General features: G+C 38.2%; 1 protein-coding gene across 10 annotated transcripts in view; it reads right to left on the reverse strand.

Annotated features, from left to right (window-relative positions):
* DMD (dystrophin) overlaps nucleotides 1-19,123 on the reverse strand; it is a 2,402,664-nt gene that overhangs the window by 364,576 nt on the left and 2,018,965 nt on the right. For all 10 annotated transcript variants that reach the window (XM_025277237.3, XM_045164452.1, XM_045164449.1 and 7 more), the window contains 2 exons: nucleotides 18,895-19,015; nucleotides 18,008-18,276 (listed from right to left, as the gene is read on the reverse strand). In XM_025277237.3, coding sequence (XP_025133022.3) covers nucleotides 18,008-18,276; nucleotides 18,895-19,015 — 390 coding nt within the window. The remainder of the gene's footprint in view (nucleotides 1-18,007; nucleotides 18,277-18,894; nucleotides 19,016-19,123) is intronic.

The following is a 19,123-nucleotide window of genomic DNA, read 5'->3' on the forward strand; positions in this document are numbered from 1 at the left end:
ATATTAATGGGAAATGAGGAACAGAACGGAATTGATCACAAAGGAAAGACTTCTGCCTATAAGAACAAGTGGTATATACATTTGAGTTAATTTCCTCAGAAACTAGTTCCTATAATCCTAACTCTGGATGCTAATTATTTCTTTTTAATAGAAAAATGAAGCAAACAAACCAAAACCAAACAAAAACATTTCAAGCTTTCCATAGCTTTCTAATGACACAATTAAAACAAACAAAAAAGGTAGTTCATGAGTGCTTTACAGAGGCTAAATGCAAAATATGCACAATTAAAATAAAAAGGTCTCTAATGAGTATAAATAAATCATTGAAGCAGGCCACATTCTTCGGCTGCTAAGGAAACAGAAGGAATGCCAACATTTTCTGTCTGACAATTTTAATTACATATAACAAAACATCAAGCAAAATGGCAGTGAATGAAATCTATTTACTTATTTAAAAATAAGTAATAATCCATAAGCCATCAAAAACACCATCCATGAGGACACTGATATTCAAATGCAGGCATTATTTTAGATTAAGTTTTACATTGAACAGGTTTTTTTAATTTGCCAACATTTCTGCCAGCCGAAACTGCTCCTGATCTGTGCCCACATTTACCACTTGCATTGTCCTGGCATAGAGATGCTGTCTTGTTCTCCCCTTCCCCTTTACAGCTTAAAACATCTGTCTAAGGTAGAGCTTCTCGAACAACAGCAAGCATCATAATCACATGGCAGGCTTGTTAACACAGGGATTGCAGGCTCCCACTCTGGCATTGTTAATTCATTAGGTTCACGGTGGATCTGAGAATTTGACACTTTTCACAATAACTTAAAAGATGCTACGGCATCCATAGAACTTACCAAGCTTATTCTTGACTTACACCCTTCATGAATTCTCTTTCCTCAGCCTGGAGTTTTCCATTTGCTCTCGGCCTGGATGCTTGTGTGTGCTCAGTTGCTTCAGTCGTGTCTGACTCTTTGCGACCCCATGGACTGTAGCCCACCAGGCATCTCTGTCCATGGGATTCTCCAGGTAAGAATGCTGGAGTGGGTTACCATGCCCTCCTGCAGGGGATCTTCCCAATCCAAGGACTGAACCCGGGTCTCCTGCACTGCAGGCAGATTCATTACCACTGAACCACCCGGGAAGCTCTGCCGTCTGCCTGCTACTGCTGCTGCTGCTGCTAAGTTGCTTCAGTTGTGTCCGACTCTGTGTGACCCCATAGACGGCAGCCCACCAGGCCCCCCGTCCCTGGGATTCTCCAGGCAAGAATACTGGAGTGGGTTGCCATTTCCTTCTCCAATGCAGGAAAGTGAAAAGTGAAAGTGAAGTCGCTTGGTCATGTCCTACTCTTAGTGACCCCATGGACTGCAGCCTACCAGGCTCCTCCATCCATGGGATTTTCCAGGCAGGAGTACTGGAGTGGGGTGCCATTGTCCTCTGCCTAGCTGGCTTCTATTCAGCTATTTCAGATCTCAGTTCCTGTGACCTTGAAAGACAGCCCACCCTTGGTCACCATATCTAAAGACAGCCCCCCCAATCCTGATTTTTCTCAGTCTCAGAACTCTACTTCCTTCTAGACATTGATGGCAATGGGTAAGTACGTATTTATTTGCCTATTTATTAATTCATGGTCTCTCCATTCATAAGACCCTAACTTTCATTAAGGCAATTCTATGTTTATTTTTCACCAGGGCATGCCTGTCCCTAGTACATGGCAATCCCTCAATACAGTTTTATTAAATAATGAACACTCAAGAGAATTAGACACAAAGCCTTCAGATCAACAGCTATTCTCAAACTGCTTTATCAACGCTGTTTCCTATAGAAAGCTGAGGTCAATTCCTAAGTGAAAGAAGAGAAACCTGCTTATATCCTTCAGATTCCATATCTAGATTCTCTGGCTCTATTACTTTATTTTATGGTGGAGCATATGCTAATTTCTGAAGGCTCTCTAATGCTCTAACAAGAATGTAACGTTCAAGTTTTGGGCACCAATCAAAGGGAGTTCTCATAAAAATGAAGCAAGTGGGGGAAAGGGGAGAAATAAATTAATACTTAAGGAAAATATGTCCTTTTTGTGGTGATGTAGCCTTCTGCAGGGCATTTTGGTAAGATTGAATAAAAGCTTTAAAACTACTGATACAGGAAAAGATGAGCTACAAACCAGGGTCTCCATTTGGAGTTACACAGTGGCCAAGCCAAGAAGACCAGGGGGCTGAAATCCAACCTGGACCCCATCACCAAAGTGGTGAACTCTGGCCCAGGGCTGGAGACCTCTATGATGCAAGAAGTACCTTCTACTTGACCCAAAGAGGCACTTGTAGGGAATGAGATTACAGATGCTGAATGGGAGATTATGGATGATCTATTTCTTTCTCCAACTCTCTCTCTCTTCCCTCTCTCATTTTTGGGATTTTTCAAGTAAAGAAAAAGTTCACTGACAAATACGTCTCATGCATTTCCTCTTGTATAGAAAGGAGAGTGTAACATGGACACACCAAAGCTGTTATAAAGATGAACGAGAAGGTTGGGTCTATTTCTCCTTCTTTTACTCCATCTGCAACCAATTCAGATTGTGGCCCATAACACAGGATATGCCAAGTCACATGAGCCCTATTTGGTCTAAATCAGGGGGACTCTATAAAGCAGAGGGTCATACATTCAACCATGAGAAAGCCACAGACTAAGATCATTTCTTGGGGAGTTGAGTCTTTCAGGCCAACTTCTAATATTACCCTGGGGAAAACCTGCCTTGCCTCACCCCTCTACCATGTAGCTTTATAAGGGCTCCCCAAACTAGACATTGGGATATAGGTATATGAAACATAAAGGAAGAAGCAGAATGGTGGGAGGAGGAAAGCTTATTGTTCGGAGCTGGAATAAATGGCAAGAGGTCGGAAACCTTAATGTGTTTGGAGAGGTGCAAATAGTCTGTAATAAGTTGAAGCATGAAACTACAGGATAGTTGTGGAAGAAAAATCATGGGGTTTTCTTTGAGCAAGATTGTGGTGGGGGGACTTCCCTGGTGGCCCAGGGGCTATGACTCTGTGCTCCCAATGCAGGGGGCCTGGGTTTGATCCCTGGTCAGGGAACTAGATCCCACATGCTGCAACTAAGAGTTCACATGCCACAATGCAAGATCCCACATGCCACAAAGAAAGTCAAAGATACTGACTGCTCCAACTAAGACCCAGCACAGCCAAATAAAGAAATATTGTGATGGGTTTGAATGAGTTGACTTTTGCAGTGCAGTAATGAAGGTTTTTGCCAAGGGGAATGGCATAGTCTCCAGAATCCTTTGTGTTAGATTTTAATTGCTACTCAGTTGAAAACACTTCTTTTATATCTACTATGCATATATCTGTGGCTTCCCAGGTGGCACAGTGGTAAAAAATCCACCTTCCATTGCAGGAGATGCAGGGGACTCAGGTTTAATTCCTGGGTTGGGAAGATCCCCAGGAGTAGGAAATGTCAACCCACTCCAGTATTCTTGTCTGGAAAATTCCATGGAAAGAGGAATCTGGCGGGCTACAGTCTGTGGGATTGCAAAGAGTTGGACACAACTGAGCGCGCACATACACACACACACACATATATACATATATCTACTATGCACTTGGAAGATGGAACTCTCAATGAACTCATGATCGTTAGCACAGAGAGACAATTTAGTGGGTTATTAAAAACCATGTAATCATGTTATGAGAAGCTGTGTCACAGGGCTTGAAAAGTACTAAGAAGGCAGGTTCAATTGGAAAATCTCAAGTTTAGGAGTGAGGGCAAGCTGGTGGCCATTTCAGGAAGGAGAAAGAATTGACATGGAGTGTCTAGAAGATTCGGGCATGAAGTAACAATCGCTAGAAGCAGGATGGTGGCAAATGGGAGCAGGTTATCTGTAAAACAATTGTTAAAGGAAAAAAGTATTTTGCCCTGTGCTTTTGTGGATGTTTATTCACTCATTCAAAAAATATTATTAAGCAGCCATTATATGCCAGGGAATGTTCCAGGCACTAGACATCAAGCAGTGCACAAAATAGACCAAGTTTCTATGATTCCACAGCTTAACTCTAATGAATGCAATTTCATTTAAATGATGACTGTTATTATAAAGGCTTATAAAGAAACAAATCCCAAGCCCAAATGTATCCATAGCTACAAAATGTAGCATTTTTGACCAAGAAAATGGAGGACAACATATGGTATTGTTATATAGTAGTTCCCAAGAGATTCTTTTTTTCCCATTAAAACAAATTAGGCTACTTCTGCATGTGTGAATAATAATTAATAGAGGAATCTATGGTTGTAAATCACCAGTGCAATATACTACATCCAGTTTACTTTATACTGGACACATTTATTTTAAATAAAATTAAAGATACTCACTATTGAAATAAAATGGATTTTTGCTGATCTGATTTTTCATTCAATATATTGTTGATGGCTTAGAAATTCTAAAACAGAACTGAATCAGAGATGGATATAACAGTTCTAAGGGCTGAGATAAAAAACAAATGGAAGAGGGCAGAAAATGATTGTAAAATGCCCTTCTATAAAATTTTTTAGTTTTACTTTCAGATTATTGTAGCTCCTGAATTTAATGTTTTCAGTCTTTCCAAAATGCCTTTCTTGCAAATGGAATAACACAAGAATAAGAGATTGCACTACTTCAGGTCAAAAGAAATGAACATAATATGGATTTTCTTCATTAAAAGCTATGTGACAGCATGTTTAAAAATTAGATTGGTAACTTTTTGATAATGGTTCATCTTTATTTCATCATATTCCTAGGCTGAAAAGAAAGTCTTATGTATTTACTTCTAAGCAATGTTTTCCCTCCAGATACATTAGTGGTTATTATTTTTACCTCAATATATGTATATGTGTGTAAAAGATCTGGCTAATGAAGTGGAGTCAAGAGTTTACTTTGTTCTTCATTTTTAATTTCATCATACTTTGAGAAGTTTACTTTCAAGATACTGCTCTTATTTTTCTGATCACATCTTTGGGTAAGAACTAAATTTATATCCTGTTATGTTCTGTTATGACAACCACTATCATGATAATGTCCGTTTAAGTACATGTGAATGATGAGCAAACTACTACTGACACAAATGTGTCTAAGTGTCAAGCTGTCTAATCAATGGACTCAAATGTTATTTAAAAACAAATTAAGCCATGGGCCAAATCTACCCTTTAAAATATTTGATTAGCATTCAACGAAGACACCATATTCTAATAGTAATAGATTTCCTTTTCATTTTGCAAAAAGGGAGTGTGGGGACTTCCCTGGTAGTCCAGTGGTATGGACTGCGTGTGTCCACCACAGGGGGTTACAGGTTCAATCCCTGGCCAGGGAACTAAGACCCCCAAATGTCGTGCAGTGTGGTCAAAAGAAAAAAAAAATGTGATTTAGTATCCTTGAAAATCTGTGGGAATGATGCTGTATTGATTATCTAAAGAATACTATTTCAGCTGAAAAGAGGGTTTAAGATCTTAATAAAAAAACAATCTTTTTCACTAAAAATTCAAGATTTTTTTGGAAAGTCAAAGTGTGTCAGATTTCTTTAGGACCCGTCTTGCACTGGGCACTCTACCCCAACCTTCAGGCAATTTTTACACTGAGACAACCTTGGAAACGTCTTCCTTTAACCTTTATAACAAAATGTCAGTGTGGCTCCAAAGGTAATATTTTATTCACTGTGTAAGTCAAACTTCTGCTCATTTGTGTAGCTTATATTTCTTCTAATTTTATGCTTTTTTTCCTCTTTTTTAAATTACTATTATTTTTTTTAACTTTACAATATTGTATTGGTTTTGCCATACATCAACATGAATCTGCCATGGGTGTACACGTGTTCCCCATCCTGAATCCCCCTCCCACCTCCCTCCCCATAATTTTATGCTTTATTGGATGTACAAAAGTCACCATTGTATTGGATAACTCTTGTAGTATGGGGTTTGTGTAAGTAGTATGGGGTTTGTGTAAGTTGAAAACAATGAACCATTCTTTTGTGACTTTAGCCTTTCCCTGCTGGAAATACTGGAGGGCAATGGCTAACAGGCAGTGGGGGAAGGAGGTGAAACGTTGTTTCATGTGGCCTACACTTGGTCCTTGGGCAGATGAGGGCCTGAAACCATGGGGCAATTCTGTGGGTGTTATTTAATGAGACCTAATAAGATTTAAGGGGATGACAGAGGATGAGATGGCTGGAAGGCATCACCGACTCGATGGACGTGAGTTTGAGTGAACTCCAGGAGTTGGTGATGGACAGGGAAGCCTGGCGTGCTGCAACTCATGGGGTCGCAAAAAGTCGGACATGACTGAGCAACTGAACTGAACTGAACTGAATACGATTTAGGTTCACAGCCTTGTAAAGACTCCAAATTGGGTTAATAGGCTTTCTGAGTAGGAAAATAAGTAAATAAGATGAAAGCCACTGATAGTTTGCTTCAAAAAACACATCGATATACTGGCTTGAAAGTGATAGTGAAAGTGTTAGTTGCTCAGTTGTGTGCTACTCTTTGCAACCACATGGACATTAGTCCACCAGGCTCCTCTGTCCATGGAATTCTCCAAGCAAAAATACTGGAGGGGGCAGTCATTCCCTTCTCAAGGGGATCTTCCCAACCCAAGAATTGAACCCAGGTCTCCTGTATCACAGGTGGATCTTTTGCTGTCTGAGCCACCAGGGAAGCCCATATATGGCTTACCTGTCATTTAGTTTCTATTTACTTACTACACTTGAGCATATATTGCTGATAAATTGACTTCATTTTCTTTGCTAAGTAGCTTAATGCCATGTTAAGATCATGATGATACAATTTGAATATTTGATAGGGAAAAGCTCCAAATGAGCCCACTGAGTCTATAATAATGTGGAATCCCAGGGAACAAGTGTTCTAAAAATAACTGTATTTTGAAATAGGACCAGCAGGCTCTTAACTTTATGGAGGAAAGAAAAACTTCACCATAAAAATCAATTCTTTAAAAGGAGAAGAAATCTATCTTAGTGCTAGAATTCTCTAGCCTCATTCTGGTTAAGAGAGTTTGACATTTTAGGGCTGAACACACTGTGGAAATTTAATAAATATTGAAGTTTACAAACAAAAACATAACAGTGATATGTGGACCAATTTTCAAAAACATTGAAAATCAATGTGCCCTTATTCTGCCTAATTCGGTTAACTCAATTATTTAATGTATACTTGATTTGAGTAGGTTTATACACAGCTATTTCAATTTTATATTAAACATTAATCAAATTACTTTCAATGCAAAATTTCCTTTATTTCCATCCCCTAACCCCCCCAGATTTCAGAATAAAGGGGAAGGCCTATTTTAAATATTGCTAACTTAATGTTAAAGCATACTTTCACACATTTGTTTCTATTATATTTTGCCCATAATTTTCATCACATATACCACTCACCCTATACCAAAATCATAAATTCTTTCATAGGCATTTAATAGAGTGATTATGCATCACCTTTGGGGGAAAAAAACCCTCTTCTCTAATTACTGCAGTTAAGACTATATCCTACTTTCTTACAGTTTCACCCCATATTCATTTCCATTTCTACACACAAACATACACCCTCCCATCATGAACACAGAGCCTCAGTGGGTTGATGAGCTAAATTAGAAAATGCAGTAATCCCTGAATAAGTGATCAGCTATTCACATTGAGCAAGCAGGTTTTAATTTTAAAACATTGAATGGCCTCAAATATTCCTAATGTCCTCAGTTTCAGCAATTCTGTAAAGTACTTGCTTATCATCAGTATGTTTGGCAGAAAATTATAAGGAGTATTTTAAAATTTAATTGTTATTATTGTTAAACATGATAACATTTAAACAAAGTGAATATTCTGTGATTAAATATCTTAAAGTATTAAGAGTGTGAAGGCAAGTTGAATTCTAAGTCATCTGAAGCAACTCAAAACTTGTATGAGTGCCATTAAAATACCAACAAGAACATTGGAATAAATAACAGCGAATGTCTTGTACGAGACAGATTTGGAAAGAGTAGGCCATTATTCACTTCAAGGTTTTAGAGGGAAATTCTGCTCCCTCCCTAACCATCAATCACTCTCACAGGAGGCCATGTGCCTGCATTCATTTTAAAATGTTCTGGATGTTCTGAGATTCAAAAGAAATAACAGATGATATGTTCATTACTTATAATTGGAGAATTACTAACAATAAACAATATATGTATTTATACATGTAGACCATGGTTTTCCTATGGAATGATGGCTCTCACAGTATCCCTGGAACAGCAGCACCACAATCACCTGGGAACTGGTGATGCAGATCTTTAACTCAGCTCCAGGCCTCCTCAACCAGAAACTCTGGGGAAAGGCTTCACCAATCTGGGTTTCCACCAACTCTCTAGGTGATTCCAATGCATGTTAACGTGAGAGTCATGGCCATGGAAAATTACTGACATTCTCAATGACTGTGTCTAAATACCTAGGATCCTCAATGGTCACAAATATCTGATCAACACAGACACTTAGAGATTATGTACCTATAAAGCCAAGGTTGCTTACAAAGCCATTTTCTTTACTGATAATCACCACTTTCTCAGACATTTCTGTGAACTCTTCTCTATTGTTACCAACCTCAGTAAATATTAGGTTAACCAAAAAGTTTAGGTTTTTTGGTAACATCTAAATGGAATGGGGGAGGGGGGCACGTGTGGGAAGGACAAACTTTTTGGCCAACCCAATCCCTAGGTGGTAGGTTGCACAGGGGGGAGGGTGGATTTTTCATAAACACAATTTTCATCACCTCGAAAGAATTACTGCATGTATAAGAGAAAGTAGCACTGAAAAGGCCATGTTGAAAGACAGATGCTGAATGGATTACTAAGTCCGCTTACTGTCTATAACGGACACTTTTCCTGGCCTGGACATCCATCCTCCAGTTGTGATTGTTGGCTACTAATGTTTCATGGCTGCCTCTCTTCTTCAGAAAGGTCATCTCTGCTGATTGGAGCCCCTGTCTCAGGAGACAACACACATTCCCAGCCTGGGAGGTGACTCAAGTCTCTAGGGGTGGGCCACAGCCAGTGGTGGGCTGGAGCAGAGCCCAAGAGTCAATCGTGTGCGTTTCTTCCCAAGTCTGTGTTTGGTGAGATCACGCTGGTAGCTCGAATCAGTCATGGCAGGAGTATTTATACCCTGACAACTGGAAAACACTAAAAATCAGTGTTCGCTCCACCTCAGAGCTTGCTGATAAATGCTCACTAGCATACTGCTGGCCACAGCCAATGGCTGGCTGGGGTACAAAAGGACAACTCTGCTGGGTGGTTCTACTCCAGAGCTTTCTCCATTTGAATCAAGACATAAAGCTAGATTTTGCCTGAGATGATATGCTTGATAGGCTCTTTCATCTCCCTAGTGATGCTTTCCTAACTCCTACACAGGCTTCTCCTGAAAGCTGACCTTCTATAAATCCTGTGCACCCAGACCCCTGTTCTTAGGGTCTGCTTCCAGGGAACCTGACCTATATCAACCAGTTAAATTATTAGTTAAGTGACTGCTGTACAAAAGACTCAAAGAATGTATGTTCAAAATCACAAAGAGCTATACATCATGGACCTTTTGAATCACAAAGATCAGACGAAAATACAAACCATATATCTGAAATGGGAAGGATCTACCCTTTGTGTATGTGTACATAAATGAAAGAAGCTGTTGGAAAAAGATGAAGCTGTCACAAACTGGGCAATTTTTCCTATCATTCTTCTCAAATTATGCTTTCATACCCATAGGTGAGGAGCTTCCCTGGTGGTAGAGTGGTAAAGAATCTGCCTGCTGATGCAGGAGACCTGAATTTGATCCCTGGGTTGGGAAGATCCTCTGGAAAAGGAAATGGCTTCCCACTCCAGTAGTCTTGCCTGGAGAATCCCATGGACAGAGGAGCCTGGAGGGCTACAGTCCATAGGGTCCCAAAGATTTAGACACAACTTAGCGACTAAACAACAACCCACAGGTGAATATACTGGAGGATTCATTTTACATAGTATGTTGGAGAAAAACATCTTTACATTAAAACATAAGAAATCCATTTTGGAGAAGACCACAGAATTGAAATGAGATTTTAAAAATAAGAAACATCAAAGAAATTTTATGCTCATGGAAAAAGGAAGCAAGCAGGTGGAAGGGGAAGATATCTGGTTTTATATCCTCAGCCATTCAGAGAACTGAAGCAGAAAAGCTTGAGAAGCACTGCTTTTGGCAAGTTTGGTTGATATAAAAATCTATAGCAATTGTTAACTATAACTAAAAATATAATTTTAGTGTGAATATATCTTATTATGAAAAAGTTTACTTTTCTTAGTCCCCATTAAGTGTTCCTTTAGTATCATAGGCACATGTGTTCCCACAATACCCAGAAAACTGATTAACCATGAACCAGCTTGATGCCATCACTGAACTTGGTTAAGGTAAGGGGGCATAATATTGGCATCACGTCAGCTGTTTAATTTTAAAAATTGTAATTGCAAGGCATGATGGGAATACAGTAGGTGCTGACTCCATGGGTTATTTGTTCTTAAGTCATTCCTTGTGCTTCTGGGAGGAGAGTAGCATGATTTTGAATTTTAAACTTGTTACTACTTTGGTAGATGTCAAAGGAGACTAAAAATCCATATTGACTGTGTATATCCACCTTCGAAGGAAATATGGAATTTTAGTTAAATACCTAACTCAATCTAAAACTGTTTCAAGTTGATGTGTTACATGCACACATACACACAAACTTAAAAAAATTCTTGTTCCCTCAGCTTGGTGCTAAATAATTATATTCTCAGGAAAACTACAATGCCATTAATATAACTCCCAGGACATTTTATTCACAAAATAAATTAAACATTCACACTCTGTAATGAGATCAGATTTCTCTGGGTACAGGTTTAACCATACCATAAGTGAATGAATCATTGAGTCTTTAGATCTGCTAATGCTGATACTATGTTACTTAAGTTTTTGTTTTGAACAGTCTTTTATTTCCCAAGACTCTTGAGGAAGAGTGTTTATAATTACTTCCAGCCACAAACAAAGCTTCTGGAATAAACCCTTAGTAAACAGGAGTGGCATATTAAAGGATCAGTTTTTTGATATAGCTGTTTTCAAATAGTAGGAAGGATGATACTCTTTGGAGGAATTTTTATTATCTAATTAAATACTTCTTTAGTAGAATAATGTCAGATGAGCTCATTAGCTGAACATTTTGATTAGCCATGTTCTCCTAAATATTCCATGACCAGAAGAGCTGTACAACTCTGATTTAATGCAGTCACAATGGCAACCAATTCTAGCTGCTGCTTTTATCACAGTCCATCAAAGGAACACAAAGAAGCCCAAATTAAAATAAGTTCCATAATAAAAAGAACATGTTCCTTTTCCAACTGTTTGAAAGCCTTTTCCTATCTTTAAGCAAAGTTCACTCAGTAATTATCTTATTTATGAAAGTAAAAAGCAGAAGGATGTTTCTCTTATTAAATAAATGGCTTTGTGCTTTGAATGCGGAGGGCATCTCGAAACAGTCAAAAGAAAGCCACATTGAATGTCATCAACTTATTTCCTCCCACCCACTGTTTTAAATCATTTGCCTGGTTCCAATGTATACTACACTTACGTAAGTTGTTTATGAAGAGCCAAATTAATAGTCTTCACAATTGTTTTCCTTGGAATTTGGAGAGCTGACAAATGAATTAGTAGAAAATGGCAATTCTACATGAATTAGCTTTTAAGTCTCCCTAAGAGGCTGATGCAGAACTTAATAAGAGACTTATTAGGGGAAGTAGGGCAACTTAATTCAGATTGATTATAGACTTTGGTGAAGACAGCTGGGGTTCAAATGAAACTGCGAAAGAACTTATATGCACTTCAAAGTATGCTAAGCAGATGTCTGAAACAATTACTCTGTGCTGCCTTTTCAGATATTTCAAAGGCAGGATGGGAATAGCATGATAAACCAAGGTTTTATTTGCCTAAACCAAGGTAGGGGCTTTAAAAACACACACAGCACTATACCTAAAGTCCAATGCCTTGGGTAAAGGAACATGATTTGACGTTGCTGTCCTCAGTAATTTGCTTTTAATTTTATAAACAGAGCAGGAAATGAGAGCAAATACATGGGAACTAAGTAATAAGCTCTCCTGGCAACACTAACTTACACTTAATTTTACATTGAACAAATAATGTGGTTAGGAAATTTAAGATGATTAAATTCCTCCTTTAGTCTCTAAGCTCTAGTAAGGCCAACAATGATCCTTCTATTTAAAAATACTGAAAAAAAAAAAACAGCTCGACTTCTGAAAGTATTTAAGTGAGAGTTTCCTATAATATGCCTTCTCATAGATATACTCCCAGATAGTAAAGGCCAAATCATATGCTTTTAAACATCAGGATTGTATGGTTTGAAAACTAGATAAAACCCTAGTTACTCCATGTGACAGGCATTAGTTCCATATTTAACCCAGATTTATAAAGGATTATACTGTTTCTGTGTTTTCTTCTCCAACAGCTTACATTAATATGTATAGCACTCATATAAAAGCAACAACAAAGGCCTCCACAGAGAATTGCTCTGTTACTTATAGCCCATAGCAATTGACAATTGTTAAGAGCAATTAACAAAATATTAGTAAGCTTTCCTTTTCTTACTACGGGTAGTACATCTTATTCATTAAGGAAATATCATTTCTTTATTCAGAGTGGGGAGTGCTTACATATTGTGAACCAGTTTGGTTCTGCCTGGCCATGCATCTCCTATCTCTGTAACAAAGGATTAGAAACTTTCTCTATAAAACTCATATATAAGAAAGGATTTAAAATTGGCTCAGATAAATGACAAATACAACAAAATTGATGAATAATAAAATATCAGGGTTAAAATGAAAAAAGCAATAAGGGAGGAGAGAGTTACATGAACATGGCTGAAATCTTGCTTCTAAAGTGAAGATGAAATTCTAATTTCACATTACCTACCAGGAGGAAACATACTTGGTTTTCTCAGTGTCAAATTCTGAGATAGCATTTCTCTGACAAATTTCTCAGATAAACCATGCCACAGGTAGCCTGAAGAGAGCATGTACCAGTTTTCTTCTTAAATTTTTAGATGGGAATGTTGAGAATTAAAATAAGTCAGGATGGCATGGTGGCTTCATCGTTATCTCTGTTCTGCTATGTGCGTAATTACATTATTCTCAATTATAATTACAAAAAGGTCTAACTAAAATATTTCATTGTAAGAACTTCAAGGAAAATCTCACAGAATCCCTACTTGAATGTTCATAATAAGAAATATAAGTTGAAGGTCTGATTAAAAAAAAAACAAAACATGTAAAATACATAACTACAAGGGTATGAAAAATCTGCATATTCCAAGATGGCAGCCTGGGAGAGTCTAACTATAGTGTGTGAAAAACTGTTTCAAGTCAATTGGCAAACTAAAGGCAGTAAAACGTTTCTGGCTCAAGAATGATGTACCAGTCAGTGTCACGAAACCATGGTAGGTTAAAACAAAGAGACAACATGGAAAAACAACAACTTGCACAAAGTTTTTCACACAGGAATTATTCTTAAGAACAAAGATGTCATAAGTAGACTTTAGATTCAAAAGTTGTTCTACTCTATTAAAACCTGCATGTTTTCCACTTATAGGTATATGTAGCACACCTAGCGATTCAAGGAGTTATTCTCATTCCCCACGACTACAGAGAAAGTAAGAATATTTGCATAGTCACATAAGCATTGGTATTATTTCCAGTAAAATGAGAAATCAGGATTGTGTCCTTAAAATATTTGATAAGCAGTATGAATCATGAATTTTAAAAATAAAGAGGCATTTAAAATTTAAATTTTATTCTAGTGGTTATTTCTATGGCAGCTATATTTGGAAGGCTGAGATTCTCTTAGTGAGCTAAATAGTCAATATTAACATTATGTTCCTTTCTCTTATTGTATATACACTGTCCTAAAGATGATGACTAGTAATAATGCCATGTCCATAGGGTTCTAAGACTTAGTTGTTGTCTTATCCATTCTCCAAATTCTAAAATCACATTTGCTAATGAAATGATGTAATGCTAAATCCCACAGAAACACACATTCCATAGTGACTTGAATAACAACTTCTTTAACAAATGAGAGCTGAATGGAGGCGGATATTATGAGAGAGTCACTAAGGGTGATGAAAACAAACTGAGATGGATACATAAAATGTTCTGGCTACCAGCCTAGCTATCTGCTCCGCATTCCCTACAGCATGGAATCTCTGAGGGCTTAAATTTAAGGGCTTAAATTGCTGAGTAGAAAAATAGGAAGCGTGGTCTTAAGTACTCTTCTGCTGCTTTTCAAACTAAGTTTTAGTTAATAAAATTCACTCCTGATAAACTACCACCACCAAAGTTTCAAAGCTGGTATTGTTGAGATGCAACAGAAAAAAGCTGGTGTTTATTTCCACTGTGAAATGAAGAGCAACTTCTGAAGGGAAATAAATATATATAAATTCATATCATCTATAATTTTAAGATAGGCATAAAATATTTATGGAATACTGGTTTAGAAGCCAAGATAATCCCATCTGTTATGACCAGTAAATACATATTATGACCAGGTACTGTAACTTTAGTGTATTGGTGTCTGAGAAAGAAGTGTTGTTACATACAAGCTCTTTTTAAAGCAGCATTCAGTGTATACATGTTTTGTTATTACTGAGATGGGAGTGAGGAGGCTTACCAATCAGGGTATGGGAAATGAAGTCAGTCTTAGGATCAAGAACAGATGAGAGAGGGGAATTGAAAAGAAAACCGCAAATAGGGTTGGGTCAGGGCCAGTTGATATATGAGCTGTTCTATTTTTAGCTAGTTTTTGTTATTAAGTCATGCTGTATCCATTCTCCATCTATATTCATTATCTTACTAATGCTCCTGTGTGATCCATATGACTCAAAATGAATCCTTTAAGTCTGCTCAAAAGCCTATATAGTTAGCCACTTGATTTATGAACTAATTTACTTCCTTTGGGACATTCTTTTAAGTTAATTTGCCATTTGGGGGGAAATTTTTAAGAATTTAGTTCCTAGGGAGGTGGGAGGGGTGTTCAGGATGGGGAACACATATACACTCATGGCGGATTCAAGTCAATGTATGGCAAAACCAATACAATATTGTAAAGTAAAATAAATAAGTTAATTAATTAAAAAAAGAATTTAGTTCCTATATTTTGGGATAAAAATAATATTTTTAATGCTGAATAGGTAATATATTTCAAAACATTATTATTAAAATTAAAAATTATTTTAATTTTTATGTACACAGAATTGTTAACCATTGCTTTAAAAGTTAGACCTGGGGTCATAGAATGTTAGGGAAGATATTTTGGGAGTTATAAAGTCAAATTTTTAATCTCCCTTGATATCTTCACCTACTATTTTAATGAAGAGCTTTTCAATTCCACATTAGACTGTAGGCTTCATAAGGACAAAGACCAAGCCTGTTCCATTTATAACACTTTGGCCACCTCACGCAAAGAGTTGACTCAATGGAAAAGACTCTGATGCTGGGAGGGATTGGGGGCAGGAGGAGAATGGGACGACAGAGGATGAAATGGCTGGATGGCATCACCAACTCGATGGATGTGAGTTTGAGTGAACTCCGGGAGTTGGTGATGGACAGGGAGGCCTGGCGTGCTGAGATTCATGGGGTCCCAAAGAGTCAGACACGACTGAGTGACTGAACTGAACTGAACTGAACACATATATAGTGCATTTTACAGTAGCTCATAAACAACTGTTGAGTGAAGGAATAAAAGAAGCTACATTAGATTTCTTATATGCTGCTGGCAGTGTACTAGGAACTGAATTCACAGATGTACTGCAGGATCCTTTTTCTGAGGACCCTTACTTTCTATGGGAGAACAAAAAGGCCACAATGTATGTGAAATTTAAGTGCAACAATTTAAGCATGTGTGGTGATCTATAGAAGCACTGAATTAAGAGCAGTTTCTTCCGCTTGATGGGAGGTGGGGGTGAAAGATGGGCCTAGAGCCATTGGAGTTGAGCTGAGTGAAAGTTCACCAGGCAGATAAGTTGGGCTGACCAGGCAGAGCGGAGAGCATTTGCAAAGGTAGAGAGTTATGAAAAGAGATGGGAAAAGGGGGATATGGTCAGAGTGTCCTGAATGACCTAGAGAGAACAGAAGCAACAGTCAGGTTTCTATGCTAGGGCTAGGAAGAAACAGGGTCACCTGCCTTCGGCATTTGCTGGACTTCTTCATCAGGCAGGCAGTCTCCTGGAGAGTGTTTGGATTAGAATTGGAAGAGAATGGATAACAGAAATATCAGTAAGGAAACTGTTTATTTGTTCACTCACTAAGCAAATATTTAAACTGTAGTGTCTGTGATATGCCATGGATGCTGATGGGGAATGGGGTTTAAGGATGTATAATATAGCTATCTGAATTAACAGATGCTGGGACTAGAAGGGGACACTGGGTAAAAAGAGGAGAGAAAACATAAAGGAGATATTCGGAGGCAAAATGAGCAATCAGTGAAGTTAATGAAAACATAGAAGGCTTCAAGGATAGACCTCAAGTTTTTAGCCTGAGCAACTTGTTGGCTTACGATCCATTAACTGAAATGGGAAACAGAAGAAAAGCTAGGTCAAAAGGGATACTTATAGGTGAACAGGCCAACAAGAGAACAAATGGATTTGCTTTCAGAATGGTTGCCTTTGGATTCTAATGGCATATGGGTTAGCAGACCAGAAAAGAGATTCAGACTAGAAATTCAGATCTGTCACCATTCACTCCATTTCAAACCGGGAGCATTTATCCAAAAAGAAGAGAACTGACCTGGAGGAGGAAATGGCAACCCATTCCAGTATTCTTGTCTGGAGAGTCCCATGGGCAGAGGAGCCTGGTGGGCTACAGTCCATAGGGTTACAAAGAGTCGGACATGACTGAAGTGACTTAGCACATGAGCTAAGGTTTTTACAGAATAAAAAGAGAACTGAGCTCAGATTAGAAACTTGTGCATCTCAAACCTGAAGGGTGGGGAGAGTTTCAGAATTGAGGAAAATGAAGGAAGAAGAAGGATGTGGAGGCAACAGTGCCATGAAAGCCAAGGGAGAAGAGACCTTCCAGAATGAGGGGGCTGCCAAATGTGCCAAGTTCAGGTGAGGATTTCACTTCTTTTGCATTTGAACCTGGGGGGATGTGTTGGTTTTGACACTAGATAAACAGACAAAATATGTTTCAAGTTGCTACATTTCAAAATGATACTCCTAAATATGTATATTCTTTCTTTGTAAATGTATTTATCATCTTTGTGCCGTATGGGAATGTAACTTTGGTCTCATGGACACTATTCCAAATATAGAGTGATATTTCCTAATCCCTGCAGTGGACTAATACAATGCAAAAATTTTATTCTATACAATGCCTTTTAATGGAAGGGCAGAATTAATGGTCTCAGTTCACAGTACCATAACTCACTCAAGTCATATAATTCAGTTAGCAAAAAGGCCAAAACCTAGACTCCTGGCTACTGACTAAATATTGTATTTTTCCCTTCTCTAATACTAAGAACCAAAATACACACATACACACACACACACGCACTCAAGACACCCATGCGTAATTCAGACCACTTTAGTACACTTAAATGAATTTCCTCATAGCAAAATCAAAAAGATTTTGTTTTGCCCCGTAACTTAATATTTAATTTTCTATCACTGAAGACAGGCAGATGATTAGATCACTATCTTCTCATTGAGAAAATATTGGGTTGGCCAAAAAGATTGTTTGAATTCTCCGGGCCACCTCCCCCCTACCCAACCATGCGCCAGAAGACTTTGAATTTGTGAAAGCATTCAAATACATAAGGGCCCCATTTTTAACTTTGCAAGAAGAAAATATTGCACCAGAGTTCAGATTAGAACCTCCTTTGAGTCTCTCAAAGGGTGCTGAGGCCAAAGAGTAGACCATACCTTGACTTTCTCGAGGTGATCCTGGAGGGAGTCAATGAGAAGATCGCCCACAGGCTGCCATGATCCCTTGATCACCTCAGCTTGGCGCAGTTTGAGGTCCAGCTCGTCCGTGGCCTCCTGCAGTTCTTGGAGTCTTTCGAGGGCCTCGTCAATTTTTCTCTGCCAGTCAGCCGAGTGCAGGTTCAATTTTTCCCACTCTGTGTTGACCTCCTCAGCCTGCTTTCGTAGGAGTCGTGTGACATTCTGGGCTTTCTCCTCAGGCGGCAGCTCTAAATTGGTAATATGACAAGGTTTTAGGCCACATTCGCTTTTGTGTTTAAAAAAAAAAAAAATAACCTTGCTGAAAAGGTCATACTGGCAAAAAGAAAGAGAAAAGTTTAACAACAGGGCAACCTTCTGATTAATGGCTCTTTTCTACTTTGGAGTTTAGCACATCTGAAGTCATGTCTTCCTGAGTGAATCTGTTCTACTTTATATCAATCAGATAATCCAAGATTCCTTTAAGCTACTGAGTAGCAAGATGTTAGGATGCACACCACAAGCTCAAATTTACTGCAGGAAAGAAGGTTCTTAAATTGAAAATTAGCTTATAGCCTTTGTGACAATAAACTTCCTCACAGATAATCTCTTTTGTTTGCTGTTTACTAAATGTTTCAATAAGTGATCACTAATCTCTTTTAATGTTTATTTATGAATGTGCAAACAGATTTATGCATGGTGCTTTATGAGTCCCTTTTCTTTTTCAGCATCAAGGTTTAATTTGAATCGATTCTATTTAACCCAGAAAATATGAGACCTATCCAGACCTTGGCAGCCAGAATGGATGGGTTGCTCTGTCACCACTGATCCTTCTATCAATATGTTATTACAGTTCCACATTCAATTACCTCTGGGCTCCTGGTAGAGTTTCTCTAGTCCTTCCAAAGGCTGCTCTGTCAGAAATATTCGTACAGTCTCAAGAGTACTCATGATTACTGGTTCTTTCGTTTTCAATTCTCTCTTGAAAGCCTGTGAAATGAGATGAAAAGAAATGCTGATTTGGCTTGTGGCATTCTTCTCCAAATTAATCTTGGGTGCTCAGAACTTGGTTATGAAATTCCCAGGTCAATTTCTATC

The sequence above is a fragment of the Bubalus bubalis genome, chromosome X (assembly GCF_019923935.1).
Source record: "Bubalus bubalis isolate 160015118507 breed Murrah chromosome X, NDDB_SH_1, whole genome shotgun sequence".
Taxonomy (NCBI): Eukaryota; Metazoa; Chordata; class Mammalia; order Artiodactyla; family Bovidae; genus Bubalus; species Bubalus bubalis.